At 40.8% G+C, this 23,162-nt stretch overlaps 2 protein-coding genes across 5 annotated transcripts; both read left to right on the top strand.

The window, feature by feature from the left end:
* The first annotated feature begins 62 nt into the window (after positions 1-62).
* Positions 63-9,571, top strand: ppp1r3da (protein phosphatase 1, regulatory subunit 3Da). The gene is made up of 2 exons (XM_020506379.2): positions 63-190; positions 6,556-9,571. The coding sequence occupies exon 2, from the start codon at positions 6,584-6,586 to the stop codon at positions 7,490-7,492; it is 909 nt and encodes a 302-aa protein (XP_020361968.1). The 5' UTR covers positions 63-190; positions 6,556-6,583; the 3' UTR covers positions 7,493-9,571.
* pnck (pregnancy up-regulated nonubiquitous CaM kinase) lies at positions 71-22,896 on the top strand. Of its 4 annotated transcripts, XM_020506376.2 has the most exons (15): positions 73-190; positions 13,076-13,211; positions 13,528-13,675; positions 13,989-14,124; positions 14,345-14,431; positions 14,748-14,879; positions 14,964-15,038; positions 15,150-15,288; positions 15,547-15,670; positions 15,773-15,848; positions 15,945-16,057; positions 16,275-16,353; positions 17,050-17,137; positions 18,657-18,759; positions 22,504-22,896. In XM_020506376.2, the coding sequence occupies exons 5-14, from the start codon at positions 14,355-14,357 to the stop codon at positions 18,756-18,758; spliced, it is 1,005 nt and encodes a 334-aa protein (XP_020361965.1). In that variant the 5' UTR covers positions 73-190; positions 13,076-13,211; positions 13,528-13,675; positions 13,989-14,124; positions 14,345-14,354; the 3' UTR covers position 18,759; positions 22,504-22,896. The 4 variants fall into 4 exon arrangements, with proteins under 4 accessions (XP_020361964.1, XP_020361965.1, XP_020361966.1 ...); XM_020506375.2 differs by lacking the exon at positions 13,989-14,124 and having other exon boundaries at positions 71-190; XM_020506377.2 differs by lacking the exons at positions 13,076-13,211; positions 13,989-14,124 and having other exon boundaries at positions 76-190.
* Positions 22,897-23,162: the final 266 nt, after the last annotated feature.

Below are 23,162 nucleotides of genomic sequence, written 5' to 3'. Positions count from 1 at the left end.
GGATAGGCCTAACTGTGTATTGGCTACATGAGTATTTACCCACATGTTGTGCGAATCAGTCCACGTAATCACACGCACGCGAATGGCCAACTACGAAATATGTAGGTTGCTAGTAAATGGAGGATCAGTCTTCGGGTTCAACCTACAAAATATAGCCTACTTGACAATCATCACATACTTCGTACAAATGGTGAGCTGTTGTGATTTGTTCATTCGTTTTTATTGAATAAGCCAACCATTTCAAGGGATCAACATAAGAATATAATATTTATTTCCTGACTCGAGAGGATACGCCATAGACTGTACAAAGATACGCCAAGTCTTCCTTTCTGTCTGAAAGTGAAGTCGCACTACAACGATCGAGGTTGTGTTCGAGAGCAACAAAACCGTGATGTATCATGGGTAGAGTGTGACTGACTGACTGATCTACAAATAATAATGAGTCGTTATGGTGTAAGGTGATTTGTAGATTATGTTAATTAAGTCTGATTTAATAAACAAATACGATAGCAAAGATTTTTATAACGAAACCAAGACAGACCACAGCCTCTCGTTTCCAATAGAAACAAATGAGTCATAATGGGCAGAACAAGCAAGGAGGTGGGCAGAGTCAGCGAGATCCTATTTGCCTATTCTAGCAGACGTCTGCATATTTCCGTTAGGGAACGCACAATCTGTGAAGCGCGCGTGTGCAATAACGCAATTCGCCTTTTCACACCCACTAAGCAACGCGATTTAAAACATTTTTTTGCAAACGTTAAAATCTAAAATACTTCATCCACTCTGTTTAAAACAGATTCTAGTTTTGGGAACTGAAAGCTGTATTGTTTCATCGATGAGAAATCAATCTCCTTCCATCTTCTCCCACTGCTGGCGACTAGGCTTCCTCTCACTTCCATATTTGGTAGTGAGTGGAAATTCCAAGCGCATCCGGTGAAATATCTTTCTCATTGTTCTATCTATGACAATAGTCAGTTTGAAAGGGGTAAAGGGTACATTTCCAAAACATCAGACTCTTACCATTGTTAACCCAGGGATATGCAGTCTGAAAGAAGTCTGCCTAAAAAATATGCTAGACTCTACAAGCCAGAATGTTCCAGAATGTAGGATAAAATTATATTTACCGTTGTCAGTGCTGTTGGTTCTTTTGACAGTAGGAGAAGGAGAAAGTGTTATTTACCTGACTTTTTGCTGCGGTGGTAGGTTCTGTCACTTGTATTTTCAACATACTGATGCAATGCGCGTGATGAACAATATGTAAACAATAGCCTAATGGAACCGAATGTAGTCAACCGAAGCACGTTTCCTTGCAATAAGCTGGAAGTGTTTGTCAAATTTGCCAGCTGATTGCATGGGACAATGTTCAGTCTGTGGTTTGGTTAGGCTCGGCCATATTGTAGTAAGTGTTTGTCTCATGCGAAAAACGATATACAGGATAGCATACTGAAGGTTGGGTTGATAAGGCTTCCCTGTGGATATTTTGTCTCAGATTAACCAAGCGGGGAGAGGCTGCCCGTTGTCACAGTTCCAAGATCAGTCAGAAGCGTCCAGTTAACTTTACGCCAATGAATCTTAAAACGGAACTTTGATCCGCATGAAGTAGTATTGATATCCTTCGCCACTGTCGTCTTACAACAGATATTTAGATCCAGTCATGACCAGGGGTGTAGTGCTGCCGGACAACACTGGGCCAATTGTGAGCTACCCCATGGGACTCACGGTCATGGCGGGTTGTGACACAGTCTGGGATCGAACTGGGATCTGTAGTGACGCCTTGCCTAAGACCGCTGCACTACTTGGGAGGCCCCTGTAGTAAGGATTTATGTTTACTACTTGGTCAATTGATTTACTACTTGGTCAATTGATTATGATACCGTGTATAAGCTACACAAAATGCTTACTCGCAATAAAGCTATCCTCATCAACAGTGCCATGATAGTAAGCTATTTGTATTTACATTAGGCTATAGCCTACAAATAGCTGTACCATGTAGTCGTAGGACTATTAGGCTATAAGCCTACTGCAAATGATTGTTGTTTGTTCCTGAACTGGGTGAATGTCAGAGCTATCCTTCAGCACCACAAGTTGGTTCAACTTCTTTAACGTCATTGCGCGATTCTGGCGCTGTCCTTTCAGGACCACAAAGGGTGCTACAATCGCTTAAAATGACATCTCATCAAGATCTGTTGCCTACTCAATAGTCATACTCATCACTTCTTATTATTACAAATAGAAAAGTATCACTTCTCACAATGGTGCTTGTTTTGTAAAGTTAGATCAAAGCTGAATCAATCTCTTGCAAGATCACAATGATTAATTTGCATTTTATATAACAGAACCGAATATAATAGCATAATAGCACAGTTACACCCAAAAAATTATTTCAAATTATATTTTAGGATGGTTAGCTGAAGTTGACCATACAGTGCATTCGGAAAGTATTTAAACCTCTTGACTTTTTCCACATTTTGTTACAATACAGCCTAAAATTGATTTTAAAATTGATTTTTTTTTTTTTTTTATCTTCATCAATCTACACACAATAATACCCCATAATGATAATACCCCATAATAAATACGTTGTTTACATAAGTATTCAGACCCTTTGCCCTGAGACTCGAAATTGAGCTGCATCCTCTATTCATTGATCCTCCTTGAGATGTTTCAACAACTTGATTGGAGTCCACCTGTTGTAAATTCAATTGATTGGACATGATTTGGAAAGGCACACTTCTGTCTATATAAGGTCCCACAGTTGAAAGTGCATGTCAGAGCAAAAACCAAGCCATGAGGTCGAAGGAATTGTCTGTAGAGTGCTGAGACAGGATTGTGTCGAGGGCGTTGGTCAGGGAGATGACCAAGAACTCGATGGTCACTCTGACAGAGCTCCAGAGTTCCTCTGTGGAGATGGGAGAACCTTCCAGAAGGACAACCATCTCTGCAGCACTCTGCCAATCAGGCCTTTATGGTAGAGGGGCCAGACGGAATCCCCTCTTCAGTAAAAGTCATTTGACAGCCCACTAGGAGTTTGCCAAAACAAGATTCTTTGGTCTAATGAAACCAAGATTGAACTCTTTGGTCTGAATGCCAAGCATCACGTCTGGAGGAAACCTGGCACCATCCCTACGTGAAGCGTGATGGCAGCATCAGGACCTCAGACTGGGGCGAAGGACCTCAGACTTGGGGGAAGGTTCACCTTCCAGCAGGAAAGCAACCCTAAGCACACAGCCAAAACAACGCAGGAGTGGCTTTGGGACAAGTCTCTGAATGTCCTTGAGTGGCCCAGCCAGAGCCTGGACTTAAACCCAGTCGAGCATCTCTGGAGAGACCTGGAAATAGCTGTGCAGTGATGCTCACCATCCAACCTGACAGAACTTGAGAGGATATGCAGAGAAGAAAATCCCCAAATACAATCCCCAAATACAGGTGTGTCAAGCTTGTAGCGTCATACCCAAGAAGACTTGAGGCTGTAATCGCTGCCAAAGGAGCTTCGACAAAGGACTGAGTAAAGGGTCTGAATTCTTATGTAAATGTGATATTTCAGACTTTTATTTTTTTATTTTTTTAAATGTAAATGGTTTATTTTGTCATTATATGGTATTGTGTGTAGATTGAATCCATTTTAGAATAAGGCTGTAACGTGGAAAAAATGAATGGGGTCTGAATACTTTCTGAATGCACTGTACATGCACTATTAGGCAGTATATATGCTTTGATTGAAACAAAGTACAAGAAAGGCTAATAGTTTGTTAACACCATCTGCTCTAATTCACTCACGAAACAGTAATTGAAGAGGATCTAATTGCATATTCCCATTTAAACCGATTGAGATCAATCAAATTAATGGCATGGAGATGCAGTTAGGACATTCCACCTTTAAAACGTGAAGAATTATAATTCATGAGTAAGAGTGATGATGGCCTATTTTGAAATTTGGTAGCCTATGCCTAACTTGGTGTTTGAGGGTATTCAAAATAGAAACATTTATTGAGACAATATGTGTGGGCATAGGCAGATGTTGGATTTGGAGGATGCATTTTATGCATATTCTTAAATGGTGGACTATTCAATTGGCTACATCTGCTGTACAAACTTTGAGGAAATTATGACATCATTGCACAAGACCATTGGCCATGACTAGATAATAGATAATCCATCCACCTGACAGGTGTGGTGTATCAAGAAGCTGATTAAACAGTATAATCATTACACAGGTGCACCTTGTGCCGGGGACAATATGCCACATTTCTCAAATTTTGAGGAAGCTTGCAATTGGCATGCTGACTGCAGGAATGTCCACGAGAGCTGTTGCTAGATAACTGAATCATACTTTCTCTACGATAAGCCGCCTCCAACATCGTTTTACAGAATTTGGCAGTACGTCCAAACGGCCTCACGACCGTAGACCACGTGTAACCTCACCAGCCCAGGACCTCCACATCCGGCTTCTTCACCTGCGGGATTGCCTGAGCAGGGTGGAGGGGAGGGGTGCTGAGGAGTATTTCTGTCTGATATAAAGCCCTTTTTTGTGTGGAAAAACTCATTCTGATTGTTGCGTTTTGTATTTTTGTTCAGTGTAGTTTAGCCGGGGAAAACGGTCAAAACTACTCGGGCCTAGTGCGCATGTGTGCCCAACTGGGCGCACTAGGCTAATTCAGGGGACAGATTGTAGTTTTTATGCTCTGATATCAGGAGCTGGCAGTGAAAAGTTTGATTAAACAATTCAGAGACTGAAGCTAATTGTAACAGCTTTCTTCTGTTGAAGGAGAGGCGGACCAAAACGCAGGGTGGTTATTTAGATACATCTTTAATAAAGATGAAACTAGAACAATATACAAATACAAGAAACGTGAAAAATCAAAAACAGCCCTATCTGGTGTAACAAACACAGAGACAAGAACAATCACCCACCAAGCCCAACACCAAACAGGCTACCTAAATATGGTTCCCAATCAGAGACAATGACTAACACCTGCCTCTGATTGAGAACCATATCAGGCCAAACACAGAAACAGACAAACTAGACACACAACATAGAATGCCCACTCAGATCACACCCTGACCAAACACAACATAGAAACATACAAAGCAAACTATGGTCAGGGTGTGACACTAATAAATCAGATGACTTACGTTTAAGGAGAATGAATCGATATACAATCACCTAAACAGCTGTAACTGTCAATAGTAAAACAAAGCTTAAAACCTTGAGTGAACCCAGAATACAGAAAATGAATAGGGAAGTTGCTTTCCTCCTCCTCACCACTCTATGGCTGCCAGTCCACCCATTATGACAGTCCATTCTGTTCATTCTATTTCAGTGCTGAATCACCCTCCCCCACACAGGAATTTTGGGGACTGTATGTATGCTATATATGCAATGTATGCTATATATGTATGCTATATATCACGTTTTGTAGCCCAGACTAGTCACACCATGAATTGTTTGTTTTACACTGGCTCTTTTTTGTGCATGTTATACAATATGTATTTGGACGGTGAAGCTAATATTTTGTCTCGATGGGTCGATGCTACCATTTTGGATTTGAGATCAAATGATGAAAATGCCATTTAGAAATAAAAGCACTTTAGGTAGGCCCATCTAGTCCACCCATTTTAATAGTTAAAGGGATAGTGTGAAATGTTGGCAATTAAGCCCTTTTTTCTACTTACCTATAGTCAGATGAACTCATGGATAGGTCTACCATTTTAATGTCTGCATGCAGTTTGAGGGAAGTTGAAGGTAGTTTTGCGAGCCATTGCTAACTAGTGTTAGCGCAATGACTGGAAGTCTCTGGAAGCATATAGCCAAACATGTTTATAACTAACCTTTCTAGAATATAATTGCGTATTTTTGTTAGGGAACACCTATTCTGTGAAGTGCCCGTGTGCAATAACTCAATTCGCCCTTGCACTCCTAAACAACATTTTTCCAAACTTTGGCAAAGGGTAAAGTCTACAAAACATAGTCCACTCTGTTTATTACAGGTTTTAGTTTTGGAAACAGAACTGTGTTGAGATTAAATGTTTCATGTAGGAGAAAATGTGCAGATGGGCAAATGATAAATCAATATCATGTTTGCAATTTCTTTAGCTAAATGGGTATATATTGCTTTGTCATTTTCATGATTGAGAATGCATAATGCCTGCCAATTTGAAAAATAAAAAGCTAGCAAAGTGTGTGATATTTGTGCTGTGTTCACGTGCTCGTCGGAATAAGAAACTCAGACATTTACGACTTGATAACTGGTTATACACGTGTCGCATTCAACCAGTTAGCAAGTTGGATACTTCCGAGTTTCCTATTTCTGACTAGCACGTTGACGCGACACCAGATTCCCATGGTACTATCCAGTACAATACTGACATATAGAGCCAAAATGTTTCACTGTTCAAAAGCATATGGTGAAGAATGTAGATAAAACAGGATACATTTTTATTTATTAAATGATTTATAAAAAAAATATTTATTAAATTAAATGTGTTTTTACATTACAAAACTCACCAGATTTGAGATTATGCACCCATAACTTTTTCCTTCACTTTTTTTATAAGGTGTGAAGGACCTCTTTAATTTAACATCATGGATTGGACTATTGGGAAGGAGAGAATTCCCTCATGTAATAGTGAACTGCCTAAGGCCTCAAAGAATGCCTCCGGAACCAACCTCACTATCAATCTGAATGAAATGCTCAAATCAAAAGCTGCCGTGGAAAGGAAGCGTGTTCCAATCCGCCCACCCAACCCAAGAGCCCCTGCACCCAGGGAATTGGAGTTTAGTCGAGGCCTTTCGTGTGAGCCCATGCCCAAACCCATTATCCGAAGACGTGCACGATCTCTGTCCTCCTCCACAGAGTGGAAGAGGCACACTCGTAATGTTGGGGTGCGTTTTGTAGACTGTCTGGGCCTGGACCTAGAGGACGTTAAGGTTTTCAAAACCGGAGAGGATCCCTTTGTGCCACAACATGTCTCCTTCAGGCTTTTGATGGGTGCAGAGCTGGCTGGGGGGAAGAACTTGGAAATCTCGCTGCCGTATCTGAAGCCGGTGTTCCCTCAGCAACCCGGTGATCGACCTGAATTCTTCAGCCGCCTGCGCCAGCAGAGGGTCTGTCTGGAGAGGGTTTTGTGCTTTGACCTGGGCATCATCGGGATCACTCAGGTCCTCAACCTCCATTTTGAGAAAGAGGTGAGCGTGCGCTATTCTTTCACAGGATGGAGGTGCAGCTCAGAAACCAAGGCCTCCTGGGTATCCACCACCTGCAAGTCCTGGGATGGAACGCAGGAGCAGCTCAATTGTGACACCTTTCGTTTCCACCTGCCTGTTCCTCCCTTCCTGCTACCTGGAGCTGCTTTGGAATTTGCTGTCCGATACAAAGTGTCCGGGAAAGAGCACTGGGACAACAACGAGGGGCAAAACTATAAGTTGGTCTGCCATAGCTACAAGCTGACTGTGCCCAAGGAGTGTGAGCATAGCATGGTGCACTTTATTTGAGCTCATTCAACAAGGAGCATTTACTGGTTGCTCTCATAAGTTCCAATTAATAATTTGGCCATAAGGTCAAAACCATCAGACCTGAGAGGCAGCAGTAGTGTTCAGAAAAAGACAGATCTGGTATATATGAATAACATGTTATTGGAGCACTCAGCTAATAGAGAACCACGTCATGGTTGTCTGTGACTGTGGTGGAAGCCATGTTTATTATTCATTCATACACATTTATTTTAACAGAGCACACCTATTAGTATTGGAGTGCATGTTTTCAAATGCAAATGCACTTTATTATATGCAGTGCCTTCGGAAAGTATTCAGACACCTTGACTTTTTAAACATTTTGTTACATTACAGCCTTATTCTAAAATGGACAAAAATCTGCACTCAATGCCCCATAATGACAAAGCAAAAACAGGTTTTTATCTATTTGAGCTGGCCTCCTGGCCAAACTGAGAAATCGTGGGAGAAGGGCCTTGGTCAGGGAGGTGTCCAAGAACCCAATGGTCATTCTGATAGAGCTCCGGACTTCCTCTCTGTGGCACTCTACCAAGCAGGCCTTTATGGTAGAGTGTCAGTCAGACGGAAGCTACTCCTTAGTAAAGACGCGTGACAGCCCACTTGGAGTTTGCCAAAAGGCACCTAAAGACTCTCAGACCACGAGAAGCAAGATTCTCTGGTCTGATGAAACCAAGATTGAACTCTTTGGCCTGAATGCCAAGCGTCACGTTTGGAGGAAACCTGGCACCATCCCTACTGTGAAGTGTGGTGGTGGCGCCATCATGCTGTGGCAAAGTTTTTCAGCCGCAGGGACTGGGAGACTAGTCAGGATTTAGGCAAAGATGAACGAAGCAAAGTACAGAGAGATCCTTGATGAAAACCTGCTCCAGAGCACACAGAACCTCAGACTGGGGCGAAGGTTCACCTTCCAACAGGACAATGACCCTAAGCACACAGCCAAGACAACGCAGGAGTGGCTTTGGGAAAAGTCTCAATGTCCTTGAGTGGCCTAGCGAGAGCCCGGACTTGAACCAGATCTAACATCTCTGGAGAGACCTCAAAATAGCTGTGCAGGGAAACTCCCCATCCAACCTGACAGAGCTTGAGAGGATCTGCAGAGAAGAATAGGAGAAACTCCCCAAATACAGGTGTGCCAATCACTGCCAAACGTGCTTCAACAAAGGACTGAGTAAAGGGTCTGAATACTTATGTAAATGTGATATTTCAGTTCTTCAAACCAGTTTTTGCCGTGTCATTATGGGGTATTGTGTGTAGAGTGATGAGGGGGAAAAAACAATTGAATATATTTTAGAATAAGGCTGTAACAAAATGTGGAAAAGTCAAGGGGTCTGAATACTTTCCGAAGGCACTGTATACAGCACTTGTTCACATAAGACTGACACAGAGTACACATTTCACTGTGGCAATGTGCCTCTGGATAATGCACTTACTTTATGGTTTCTACTTGTCGGATGTTCTAAAATCATTTGGACTTACTCTGACTCTGGTCCTCGGAACTAGCCATGCTTGCCAGGTGGAACACATGTGACTGGTAGAGATCAATTTATATTAATTTAATGTATTCATTTCTCTTCAAGAGAAGATCAGCCAAGCATTTAAACTATGCAACCAAGCAGCTTTTAGTTCAAATATTACTCATGATATAAATTGAAAATATTTAGCTACTAACAAAAGAAATACACTGTTTAACTGGTAGTACTTAGAAAAGTTAATACTATTGTTTCTTGTTCTTTTTACATTAAAGCACAGTTGATGATAGAAACCTCTGTTGTGAATTATTTGCCTTTGTTGCTTACAATACAACACTAAAGCTGTCTTTACACTGCAGCTAAAATGGACCCAATTCAACAACAAAATAATTATCCTGTGACACAGTTTAATCTTCTTTAGAATGGTGTAAACATAGTACAGCTGGCGACCGAAGTCAGCATGCATGCACCTCGCTAGAGCACGATGGGACGAGGACATTCTGGCCGGCCAAACCCAAACCCTTAAACCGCTGCGCCACTCAGGAGGCCCATGGTGAAGTTCTAACTAACACTTTGGATGGTGTATCAATACAAGTCACTACATAAATACAGTTGCCAGAGAGGAAGGAAACCGCTCAGGGATTTCACAATGAGGCCAACGGTGATTTTAAAACAATAATGGCTGTGATAGAGAAATGAGGCTGAATCAACATTGTAGTTACTCCACAATACTAACTTAATTGACAGAATGAAAAGGAAGCCTGTACAGAATAAAAATATTCCTAAACATGCATCCTGTTTGCAACAGGGCACTAAAGTAATACTGCAAAAAATTTGGCAAAGCAATTCATTTTTGGTCCTGAATACAAAGTGTTATGTTTGGGGCAAATCCAATACAACACATTACTGAGTACCGCTGTCCATATTTTCAAGCATAGTGGTTGCTGCATCGTGTTATGGTTATACTTGTAATCGTTAAAGGACTGTGGAGTTTTTCAGGATGAAAAAGAAATGTAATGGAGCTAACCACAGGCAAAATCCTAGAGGATCCTAAAACACAAGGCCAAATCTACACTGTAGTTGCTTTCCAAGAAGTCAGTGAATGTTACTGAGTGGCTGAGCTACAGTTTTGACTAAAATCTACTTGAAAATCTATGGTAAGATTTGAAAATGGCTGTCTAACAATGATCACCAACCAATTTGACAGAGCTGGAAGACTTTTTCAAAGAATAATGTACAATCCAGGTGTGCAAAGCTCTTAGATATTTACCCAGAGAAGCTGACAGCTGTAATCGCTGCCAAATGTGATTCTAACATGTATTGACTCAGGGTTGTGAATACTACTTCGATAAATTTGCTAAACATTCAAAAAACATGTTTTCACTGTCATTATGGGGTATTGTACGTAGATGGGTGACAAGATAATATATTTCATCCATTTTGAATTCAGGCTTTAACATAACAAAATGTGGAGGAAGTCAAGGGGTATGAATACTATCTGAAGACACTGTAGTTGATCATTGGCGTTAGTCTGCTGGACAATATAAGTACGCGAATGAGAGCTGTCTCAGTATGGCCTTATAAATAAAAATGTACCAATGACTTAGTCTCCGAAGAGCTATGGAAGGCCAGTTAACTAGTGTGATTACAAGTCCACTTGCTGAAGGGTATTCCACATGTGTAATTACTCAGGATCTACTTCATGTTTTTGCAAACTTATGTTTTGTAATTACACATTTCAAAGTCACCTGTGAATTACCATGTTAATAACTCCAAACAAAGTGTGACATTGTTACATGTAACTACAAGGGAAAGTATAACAAAAAACCCAGCTAGCTATGTTGTTGATATGTGTATCCTAATAGACTAGGGTAACAACCCTTAAACAAGGCACACCTTGCCATGTTATAACCTGTCCCAAAGGATACATTGAATCAAATGTTATGTTACTACGATGCTGTTGCAAAGGATACACATGGTTAGCAGATGTTAATGCGAGTGTAGCGAAATGCTTGTGCTTGTAGTTCCGACAATGCAGTAATAACCAACGAGTAATCTAACTAACAATTCCACAACAACTACAAGTGTAAAGGGATGAAGAATATGTACATAAAAATATATGATGAGTGATGGTACAGAACGCCATAGGCAAGATGCAGTAGATGGTATAGAGTACAGTATATACATATGAGATGAGTAATGTAGGGTATGTAAACATATAAAAGTGGCATTATTTAAAGTGGCTAGTGATACATTATAATGTTTCTACCCAGGATCAAGCAATTTGATGCAAAGTGAAACATGTATTTTTAATTGCTATGTATTTACAATGTAACAGCATTTGCAGACAGTAGGCTAACCAAGAGAAATAAGGACACAGGAGAACATTAGTATAACCATGGAAAGAAGGTGTACCCAAATGTACAATTCCCCATTTCAGACTCATACCCCGGGTTGGGTAGTAACGGATTGCATGTAACAGGGATACCTATGGACAGGGTGGTGGGTGATGCCCAGGGAGAGGCGTGATGGCGTGGCACTGTGTGGAGGTCTGGACTTGGGCTGTGGAGGAAAAGTGGAGGTCAGGTGGAAGTAACCTGGACTCCCAGGCCAAGGGAGAGGGCATGTTCCCTGAGCAGGGAGTATCGGCCAGGAGGTCTGGACTTAGGCTGTGGAGCAACAGTGGGACAGTGGACTCTCTTAAGGGTCGGCATGCCATTAAATCTAAAGAGGAAACCGATACCTTTGCATCCTGAGTGAAGGATCTACGAAGTGGTGTGGGGGGACACAAATGTATTAGGGGTGGCGTCAATTCGGAATTTCTGAAATTAATCCATGAATTGAATTTGAATTGGCCACACCCCAAAGGAAACATCATTTTAATGTAAGGAAGTAGAATTGAATTAAAAACAAATCAAACCAATTCAACTGAGACATTAAAGTCTCATTAATATTGACATTGCATTGGATTGTTCCGTTTCATACTGCAGCTTTTGAGCTAATGCATTCTGAGAAATGTATTTATGTTTCTGATATTTAAACATTAAAGGAAGGATCAATTATTATTGACAACACACATGTAATTATTTAAAATTGTTTTAGGAGAATGAGTTTTAAAAATGATTCAACCAAAAATTCAACCATATGCTACATGGCATTGGTAGCCATACATGATGTCAAAATAAACATTTGTATAGTGATGTGTAGAATAAATAAACCATTTGAATTTCATAAAATTAAATTATACTTTCTTTAATTCAAATTCAATTCAAATTATTTTTTCTGTTGGATGTGGCCAATTCAATTCAAATTCAATAATTGAATTGCATTTAAAGAGCAATTCGCAACTCAATTCAGAACTGACCTCAACCATGGAGTGTATCAGCAGCTGGGCAGATTATGTTTGGACGTCAGAGGACAAACGTCATCAGGAACAATAGCGCCCTCTGGCGGAATTTGGCCTGAGTCCAATGTGTAATGAGAGGGTTTTTTGCAATAAATTAAGACCTATTTTTATATATATATATATATATATATATATATATATATATATATACTAGGGAATTTGGCTACAGGAGCAATAGAAATCTATGAATGGAATCTTGGGGGAACCTGTCTGCAAATCAAGGTGTCTTTTAGTTTTAGTCTTTTTGATTGTGCTACAGTGAAGAGTTTACAGATACTTTCTCAAAAGTCCAACTGGAAACATTAAGACATCATATGTATTCAGACAATGTTTCTCTCTAGTGGCTAAAATGTCCAAACATCACAGAAAGATGATTTTGTAATAGTATTCACATTTACATTGGCAGTATTGGATGGCACAATAACAACAATATCAACATGCCTAAAATGTGGACAGTTATCACTTAGGACAGTTTGAATTCTACACTGCAGTTAAAAGTTTGAAATTACTGTGTCTAACAGCAGATTATAGATTACAATAGAGAGTGTAATAATATTAATATTAGTAATGAGTATATATTTTGATTTCAGATGGAATAGGCACAGTAATTAAGCCCAATTATTTGTTTTTATTTTTGTTCCGAAGCATGATTTTGTCCTCAGGGTAAATGCATCTTCCTCTGTTTTGCAGCTCTGCTATGAAAGGCATGCAGAATGTGGGATAGACTGTTCTTCTGGCCGAGAGGATTGTTTGAGTTCTTTGTGCCAGATGGATTGGATAGATGAGATTCACTGGATAACCCTGTGCCCATAGAAGGATAGTGCAGGTTGGTGTTGCAGAGACAAAAGCCAGGTTACATAATGTAAATATGGGGCCTGTGGTGTTCCTTTCACAGGCTTAGACAACCTGCAAGTAAACCGGTGCACATGGCTTTCTCCTTGATCAAATTGTAAACAGTGCTACCAAACGCAATGTACCAGATGCAGAGAAATGTACTATTCACTGTATGTTCTACTGAGTAGTTCCTCTTGACAGTAAGCTGTTACACATGGCTTGTTTTCTTGAAGCTGATGCGTTGAGTAACTGTGAGAGGCAGTTTTCATCTTTGCTTTCTCCATCCGCTTTTCTCTTTGTACTGTTAGTGTGTGGGTGGAGTGGACAAGGTTGCTTCAGGAAAAAAGTGTGATTTTCAATGAATGCTCATAGAGGACAGTGGTGACGAAGGTACAGAGAGAAGAACTGTGAAGAACGCTAACAGTCAGGATTATTCTCTGCCACTGCAATCAACAGGTAAACTGGCATCCTATTATTTTTGCCACATATAACCAAACAGCACACTTGTTTTATGTTATATATACTTTACAGGTAGATTAAAGTTGATTTGAATAGTCATGTCCTATTTAGACTAGGAGGTTAGATTTGACCAAGTCATTCTGCCGTGCTATTTGGAGTTAATACAATAGGTTATAAACACATGTATGTTATAGGCTTGAACGCTATCAAAATATATATTTAAAATGAGCCTGAGGCTGCAAAGTTGAATTCTGCATTTAACATTTTGGTTACACTGTTGGAAAAATATAATAGTGAAGTCCTTGTACAGACATATTTGGCATGGAACATGACCATTCGATGGAAAGTGACGGAAACTTCAGAAACCTTCAAAGCAGTATAAAGATGATTCCGATTACTTCCAGACCTATCTTATGATGGCTATTTCATTTCAACACCGTTTAAAAGTAAGATTTGGCAAGTTACACACATTAGAATATAAATAAATGCTACTCTTAACCTAATACTAAAGATGTGCAGACCCTAGAGTTATTTCTTGCCAAATAACTAACCAGTGTAATTGGATTGGGTGAATAACCTTATTGCTTTTCCTTTGAATTGTGAATGAGTTATTTCTGCTCAAATAAAGGAGATATTACGTTTTTCTATTTTCCCCATTGCATAAAGCCTATTGAAGATGCCTCTGGGGAAGGAATTCAGGAAGAAAGCAGAGGACATCACAGCAGTGTATGATCTGAGAGAGAAGCTAGGAGAGTGAGTGTCTGTTATATTTTTGCCACATAGGATTAGATCTACATGCCGTTTCCACACAGATATAAGGCTCTTTACTTGGTGTGAGAGCCATACAATTCTGTGAGAGCCATTACCTTGATGCCTTGATGCTTACTGAAATCCTGGCACATTCTTCCCATTATGAAGTATTACAATTCTCTAGCAGAGGCCCCCGGAGTTGTCAGAGGGGGAAGCCATCCCAATTCATCGGGTGACTGAATAATTATCATCCCAAAATAAAGCAATGAGAACGAAAGCCTGTATGAATGGTTACTAATATGACGTGGGTGTGTTTCAGGGGATCATTCTCTGAGGTGCGCGTGGCTCAGCACCGCCGCACCCTGAAACTTGTAGCAGTCAAGTGTATCCGCAAGAGGGCGTTAAAGGGCAAAGAAGCCATGTTGGAGAATGAGATAGCAGTGCTACGCAGGTTAGTGTCACATCTGCACTTTTAGCTAATCCAAAATAGACATGAAATCAATGGTTCAGAGTGTATCCATTGTTTCCCCTTCAGAATCAACCATCCCAACATTGTGGCATTGGAGGAGACCTTCGAGACATCTACAAAGCTTTATCTGGTTATGACTCTGTGGGTGGTGGGATTTTAATTTAGATATCCTGAAATGATCTAATCCAAGATGAATTGTTGATTATTTTGTTGCTTATATTTTACAATGCAATTGATGGCTTGTTACCACAGTGTTACAGGAGGTGAGTTGCTGGACCGTATTCTGGAGAAGGGGAGTTACACTGAGAGGGATGCCAGCCGTGTCATACAACAGCTTCTGGAGGCAGTCCAATACCTCCACCAGCTGGGCATCGTGCACAGGGACCTGAAGGTACAACTGTCCACTAGCTGTTAGAAAAACACTTAACCTCACTATAAACAGCATCGTAGGATTACTGTTATATGTCCCCCAGGTATATCAACATAAAAGAGAATAGAATGTATCTGAGAGTTCACAGGTAGATGGTCAATGTGCTGAATGATCAACACTCTCATGTGATTTTCTTATTGTTTGGTACAAGTGTTCAAGTGATTGATAGATGCAGCTTAATTGTCAATTATTTTAGACCTTCTATTATTATCATTCCAGCCTGAGAACCTACTGTATCAGACTCCGTCGGAAGATTCCAAGATTGTCATCAGTGACTTTGGCCTGTCCAAGATGGAGGAGCAGGGGATGCTCACCACAGCATGTGGAACCCCTGCGTATGTGGGTGAGGATCCCCAAATACATAGATCACTTCTGAACCCTCATCATGTAGAATTAAAGCAGTTTGAGCCTCATACATGAACCTTCTCTTTCATTTTATGTGCAGCACCAGAGCTTCTGCAGCAGAAATCATATGGCAAAGAAGTGGATCTGTGGGCTCTGGGGGTGATCACCTATATACTGTGAGTGTATGGTAATGGTTCATTCCTCACAGTTGACTTAATACAGGCAAGTGAAAAGTTATGTTGTGCTAAAAGGATTTCTTTTTGACGTTCCAGACTCTGTGGCTACCCTCCGTTTTATGACGAGAGTGAGTCACATATGTACAGGCAGATCATGAAGGCTGAATATGAGTTTGACTCCCCGTATTGGGATGAAATCTCTAATTCAGGTAAAGTATGACCTTGGTCTATGAGAGATCCTTTTAGCTAGCCTGTATTAGTTCATCACATCACATCTCACACCTATTTGTCACGCAACGTTATCACTGTCTCGGAAATAAAGTCTTGTTTTTCTTTCTTTCAACGTGCTTTTAATTTAACTTTCTTTTGTCTTGAAATTGTATGTCCTCCTGAATGCTGCTTCTCTCTCCACATTTTTCCGTTCAGCAAAAGATTTCATTCCGCACATGTTGCAGAAAGAACCAGAGGAGAGGTACAATTGTGAGCAGGCCTTGAAGCATCTTTGGTGAGTTTAAAAAAAGATTAGTAGCTTTGTGTGTATTCTTTTCTATAACATGTTTAGTAAACATTCTCAGTACTATCAGTGTGCATGTATTTGGTCAGTTGAAGTAAAGAATGAGATGTTCTATACAACACAATGAATGGGTACTTTGATATTTAGGGATATTTTCAAGTTTTTCTATACTTCTATAGCCTATCGTAATGTCCATGGCAGTTGAGTTTTAAACATAGATCACTTTAATCCAAACATACAATAGATTCTTTCTGCTCAAAATATAATAATTTTCTTGATCTATATTGATTGCATATCACTTTATGTTCCCTCTAGAATTTCGATGAAAAGCCTCCGTAGGTCTGTCACTATATCACATGTAGTATACGGTACACATAGCATCCCACTGGGTACAGATGTCAGTTCAATGTCTAGTTTTGATTTACATTTGGTTGAGGTGTGGTTGTCAGCTAACGTGAAATCAACAAAACATCACCATGTCATTGGATTTAGGTTCAAAGTTGGTTACTTTTTTAAATCCAATCAGTTTTCCATGCTGATTCAATGTCATAACACAGAATTTTGGTTGTTGAAATGATGTGGAAACAACTTTGATTCAACCAGTTTTTGCATAGCGGGCTAATGACTCCAAAGTTATGTGAGGTATTGATGGCTTGTTGATTGGTGCTGTGTGTGTTGTTGAATCAGGATATCAGGAGGAGCCGCTCTGGAGAAGAACATTCATGGATCAGTCAGTAAGCAGATCCAGAAGAACTTTGCTAAGAGCCAGTGGAAGGTAAGATTAGTCCTGCCTGGGCACTGTTTAAAATGTCCAAATCATCTTCCACAATACAATATCTCCCATAAAACTAGAATCTAGATATATGCCCAGTTACATTGACTATGTAAATCAATTATTCTGTGTGCAGGAATGCACTACACTCTTAGAAACAAGGGTGCAGTTAGGGTACAATATTGTTCCCTAGGGAACAAAAATATCAAAATACACAATGTGCCTTCAGAGGTACACATAATGATCTCACATGGTACCTCTTAGTACATTTTAGGGTACATATGTGGATAAAGAGCCTGGTGGTACATTTTTGTACCCAATATTCTGAATATAAATCTACACTAATTATCTCTCGTTCTCCAAAAAAGGGGTACGATGTGAAGATACATTTCTGTTTCCCAGGATACCAACAGATTTGTCAATGGGTTGGTACCCTAAAAGGCCACATTTGTACCATAATCATTATCATATTTGCCAGCATAGTCTACTGCAGGTAGATAATTTTTGAATAGTTTGTAATATCTTTGTTTTTGCGTATACATTCATTGATTGATTAATCTTATGCTACATAAAGATAAATAACATACATTTTTCAAAACCAATCCAATCAGTTAGTTAGATTTTTTTGCACCTGTTATTGAAATGTTTGTTCCAGTTTAAATGGCGTAATGTTTTTGATTTGATTTCACCTTCATTTAACAAGTTCTCATTTACAACTGCGACCTGGCCAAGATAAAGCAAAGCAGTGTGACAAAATCAACAACACAGGGTTACACATGGGATAAACAAACGTACAGTCAATAATACAAGAGAAAAATGTTCCTAACTCTGGCAGTCATAAAGAATGCATGTTGCAGGTGAATAAAAATTCCAGCTGTTGGATATCCAAAATCTGTCTGGATTCTAATAGGAATTATATATCACTTTGCAAGCCAGCATAATGTGACTTGTAGGTACGATTGCAAAATTCTGGTAACGTTCCCAAATTTCGCAGGTTTTCCAGAAATCACAGTTGGAAAATTCATGGAAAACAGATGGAATAAGCAAGAAATTATTCAACCAGGATTTGTAGTTAGCAGAATATTGCAACCCTACTTGCAGGCCTGGTGTGGCCTGTAAACCATGAGTTTTCTAATGAGATATGTAATGTATTGTCATAAAGATATTAATTTTAATGATAACATACACCTAAGAACTCACTTGGTGAAAGCCACGGGACTGAAAATGAACAAATTCAACAACCATTTCACTAACAAATACAGTCATGGGTGGTAACGCTACAATTTCCTCAACAAAGCAAGCCACACTGGGAAATTATATTGGATACGTGGCTCTGCCTGTTCTTTCAGTTAGTTCTTTTTGAGTGGAAGTGTTGTACCAGTTTAAGTAGTCTATGGTAGAGGTACGTTTTTGTCAATCACTAGGAACATATGACTATGTCACTGTGGTACACTGTGGAATAATGGCAAAATGTACCTTTTCTAAAAGCACACTTTTGTACCTGTGGACTATATGTTTTCAGAGGGCGTTCAATGCCACAATGGTGGTGCGGCACCTCAGTAAGAAGAATCTAGTAGTAGAGGAGGAGTCTAAGGATAAGGCAGAGACCAAGGCTACACTGTAAGGTGAGGGATGAAATAATAATGGCACCGGAGAAGAAGGCCAACGTTTTACATGTCCCCAACCGATTGTGTTTTTTGGTTGGTTTATTTGCGTTTTTTGTAACTTATGTTTTTACTTATTTTGTACATAATTTTGCCGCTACCGCCTCTTATGACCGAATATAACTTCTGGTAATCAGGACTGCGATTACTCACCATGGACTGGCAGAATCCTTTTTTTCCTTTAAAGAGTCTGATGTGCCTGATGAGAACGATATATTGCTTTCTCGGGAACAGGCCAGGATCCCTGTGATTTGCGTGAAGAGGAGGTGGAGAAAAAGGGGCCAGAGGTCGAGATGCCTTCTGATAATTCGTAGGCGATCGAATAAACCTCCACTTCCTTCCATTCTGCTAGCAAAACCTGCAATCTTTGGAGAATAAAATAGATGACCTACGCGCAAGATTAAACTACCAACGGGACATTAAAAACTGTAATATCTTATGCTTCACGGAGTCGTGGCTGAACAACGACACTATCAACACGCAGCTGGCTGGTTATACAATGTACCGGCAGGTCAGAACAGCAGTGTCTGGTAAGATAAGGGGCGGTGGACTATGTATTTTTGTATAACAGTTGGTTCACGATATCAAAGGAAGTCTCGAGCTATTGCTCGCTTGAGGTAGAGTATCTCATGATAAGCTGTAGACCACACTATCTACCTAGACAGTTTTCATCAGTATTTTTCGTAGCTGTTTACATACCACCACAGTCAGAGTCTGGCACTAAGACAACATTGAATGAGCTGTTTTCCGCCATAAGCAAACAAGAAAATGCTCACCCAGAGGCAGCGCTCCTAGTAGCCGGGGACTTTAATGCAGGGAAACTTAAATCCGTTTTACCAAATTTTTATCAGCATGTTAAATGTGCAACCAGAGGGAGAAAAAAACTCTGGACCACCTTTACTCCACACACAGAGACACATACAAAGCTCTCCCTCGCCCTTCATTTGGCAAATCTGACCATAATTCTATCCTCCTGATTCCTGCTTACAAGCAAACATTAATGCAGGAAGCACCAGTAACTAGATCAATAATGCTGTAGATGCTGCTACAGGACTGTTTTGCTAGCACAGACTGGAATATGTTCAGGGATTGATCCGATGGCATTGAGGAGTACACCACATCAGTAATTGGCTTAATCAATAAGCGCATCGATGACGTCGTCCCCACAGTGACTGTACGTACATACCCCAACTAGAAGCCATGGATTACAGGCAACATCCGCACTGAGCTAAAGGCTAGAGCTGCCGCTTTCAAGGAGCGGGACTCTAACCCGGAAGCTTATAAGAACTCCCGCTATGCCCTCCGACGAACCATCAAACAGGTAAAGCGTCAATACAGGACTAAGATTGAGTCGTACTACACAGGCTCTGATGCTCGTTGAATGTGGCAGGGCTTGCAAACCATTACAGACTACAAAGGGAAGCACAGCCGAGAGCTGCCCAGTGACACGAGCCTACCAGACAAGCTAAACTACTTCTATGCTCGCTTTGAGGCAAATGGCACTAAAACATGCATGAGAGCACCAGCTGTTCCCGGAAGACTGTGTGATCACGCTTTCCGGAGCTTAAACAGGTCAACATTCACAAGGCCACAGGGCCAGATGGATTACCAGGACGTGTACTGCGAGCATGCGCTGACCAACTGGCAAGTGTCTTCACTAATATTTTCACCCTCTCCCTGTCCGAGTCTGTAATGCCAACATGTTTTAAGCAGACCACCATAATGTCTGGCCCCAGAACACAAAGGAAATCTGCCTAAATGACTAACCCACAGCACACTAGTTTGTAGCCATGAAGTGTTTGAAAGGCTGGTCATGGCTCACATCAACACCATTCCAGAAACCCTAGACCCACTCCAATTTGCATACAGCCCCAACAGATCCACAGATGATGCAATCTCTATTGCACTCCACACTGCCCTTTCCCAACTGAACAAAAGGAACACCTATGTGAGAATGCTATTCATTGACTACAGCTCAGCGTTCAACACCAAAGTGCCCTCAAAGCTCATCAATAAGCTAAGGACCCTGGGACTAAACACCTCCCTCTGCAATTGGATGCTGGACTTCCTGATGGGCCGCCCCCAGGTGGTAAGGGTAGGTAACAACACATCTGCCACGCTGATACCCAACACAGGGGCCCCTCAGGGGTGTGTGCTCGGTTCCCTCCTGTACTCCCTGTTCACTCATGACTGCACAGCCAGGCATTACTCCAACACCATCATTACATTTGCCGATGACACAATAGTGGTACAGTAGGCCTGATCACCAACAATGATGAGAAAGTCTATAGGGAGGAGGTCAGAGACCTGGCCGTGTGGTGCCAGGACAACAACCTCTCCCTCAACGTGATCAAGACAAAGGAGATTATTGTGGACTACAGGAAAAAGTGGACTGAGCCGCCTCCATTCTCATCGACGAGGCTGCAGTGGAGCAGGTTGAGAGTTTCAAGTTCCTTGGTGTCCACATCACCAACAAACTAACATGGTCCAAGCACACCAAGACAGTCGTGAAGAGGGCACGACAAAACCTATTCCCCCTCAGGAGACTGAACAGATTTGGCATGGGTCTTCAGATCCTCAAAAGGTTCTACAGCTGCACCATCGCGAGCATCCTGACTGGTTGCATCGCTGCCTGTTATGACAACTGCTCGGCCTCCGACCGCAAGGCACTACAGAGGGTAGTGCGAACGGCCAAGTACATCACTGGGGCCAAGCTCCCTGCCATCCAGGACCTCTATACCAGGCGGTGTCAGAGGAAGACCCTAAAAATTGTCAAAGACTCCAGCCACCCTAGTCATAGAATGTTCTCTCTGCTACTGCACGGCAAGCGGTACCGGAGCACCAAGTCTAGGTCCAGGAGGCTTCTAAACAGCTTCTACCCCCAAGCCATAAGACTCCTGAACACCTAATCAAATGGCTACCCAGAGTATTTGCATTGCCCCCCCTCACCCTCTTTTACACTGTTGTTACTTTCTGTTGTTATCATCTATGCATAGTAACTTTAATAACTCTACCCACATGTGCATATTACCTCAATTAACAATTGCCCTCGCATATTGACTCTGTACCTGTCACACCCTGACCATAGTTTGCTTTGTATGTTTCTATGTTTTGTTTGGTCAGGGTGTGTTCTGAGTGGGCATTCTATGTTGTGTGTCTAGTTTGTCTGTTTCTGTGTTTGGCCTGATATGGTTCTCAATCAGAGGCAGGTGTTAGTCATTGTCTCTGATTGGGAACCATATTTAGGTAGGCTGTTTGGTGTTGGGTTTTGTGGGTGGTTGTTCCTGTCTCTGTGTTTGCACCAGATAGGGCTGTTTAGGTTTTCTCACGGTTATTGTTTTGTTTAGTCTGTTCATGTATAGTTTTCTTTATTAAAGAACCATGAATAGAAACCACGCTGCATTTTGGTCCGCCTCTCCTTCACCACAAGAAAACCGTTACAGTACCTGTACCCCCCTATATATACTGTAGTCTCACTATTGTTATTTTACTGCTGCTCTTTAATTACTTGTTTAATTACTTATTTCAACTGCATTGTTGGTTAAGGGCTTATAAGTAAGCATTTCACTGTAAGGTTTGCACCTGTTGTATTCGGCACATGTGACTAATTTGATTGGCATAAATAGCTCAGTATCACAATCCCGCAGCTAACAGACATTGGTCACAGTAGCTACAGTAACCTGTGTTTCTTTTCTCTTGGTTTAGGTTGTGACCTTTAATCCATGGGTAGAAGAGAATTTGCCCAGAAGAATCCTGTGACAGACCAGTCAGAGTGGTCATTTCGGCTCTCAAGCGTCTCTATATGTGATAAAAAGCAAATACAGTGTGAAACTTTCTTTCTGCCAGCAGAGAGCACTCTTAATCAAGCTTAAGTTCTATTTTTTGTTGTCTGTCATCTAAACATTGCTCAAACTCTGGTTGGGCCCCATACACTTCAGCAATAAGACTCATTTGACTCATCAAGTGTAATTTTGTTGATAAATCCATATAGGCTTAGTATCTGTTGACCATGCATGGATGTAAACATGTTTTCTTGAATGTTATTAAGTCTCTATAGACCCTTGTATTCTTCAACAATAAAAATGTTAGAAAACACGATTTTTTTACTCCTAGTTTGATCTATGATCATCCTCTTGTTGAGTTTGACACAGTCATTGGCATTCTTGATTGTCTTGGGAAGAATAAGACCAAATGAAATTGACTAAATCTGCAGCATTGAAAATGACGAACTCCAAATTAAAGGTTCAATGCAGCTGTTTTTTTTATCTCAATAGCAAATAATTTCCGATTAACAATTAAGTACCTTACTGTGATTGTTTCAATTAAAATGGTCAAAAATAAACAAAAATAGCTTCTTAGCAAAG

The sequence above is a fragment of the Oncorhynchus kisutch genome, linkage group LG17 (genome assembly GCF_002021735.2).
Source record: "Oncorhynchus kisutch isolate 150728-3 linkage group LG17, Okis_V2, whole genome shotgun sequence".
Taxonomy (NCBI): domain Eukaryota; kingdom Metazoa; phylum Chordata; class Actinopteri; order Salmoniformes; family Salmonidae; genus Oncorhynchus; species Oncorhynchus kisutch.
This window is presented reverse-complemented; position numbering and strand designations above follow the sequence as displayed.

Coding starts and splice junctions, on each gene's coding strand:
- pnck (XM_020506375.2), top strand. CDS start 14,355: ATGCCTCTGGGGAAGGAATTCAGGAAGAAAGCAGAGGACATCACAGCA. Junction 15,289..15,546: donor TCGTGCACAGGGACCTGAAG/GTACAACTGTCC, acceptor TTATCATTCCAG/CCTGAGAACCTACTGTATCA. Junction 15,671..15,772: donor TGGAACCCCTGCGTATGTGG/GTGAGGATCCCC, acceptor TTTTATGTGCAG/CACCAGAGCTTCTGCAGCAG.
- ppp1r3da (XM_020506379.2), top strand. CDS start 6,584: ATGGATTGGACTATTGGGAAGGAGAGAATTCCCTCATGTAATAGTGAA.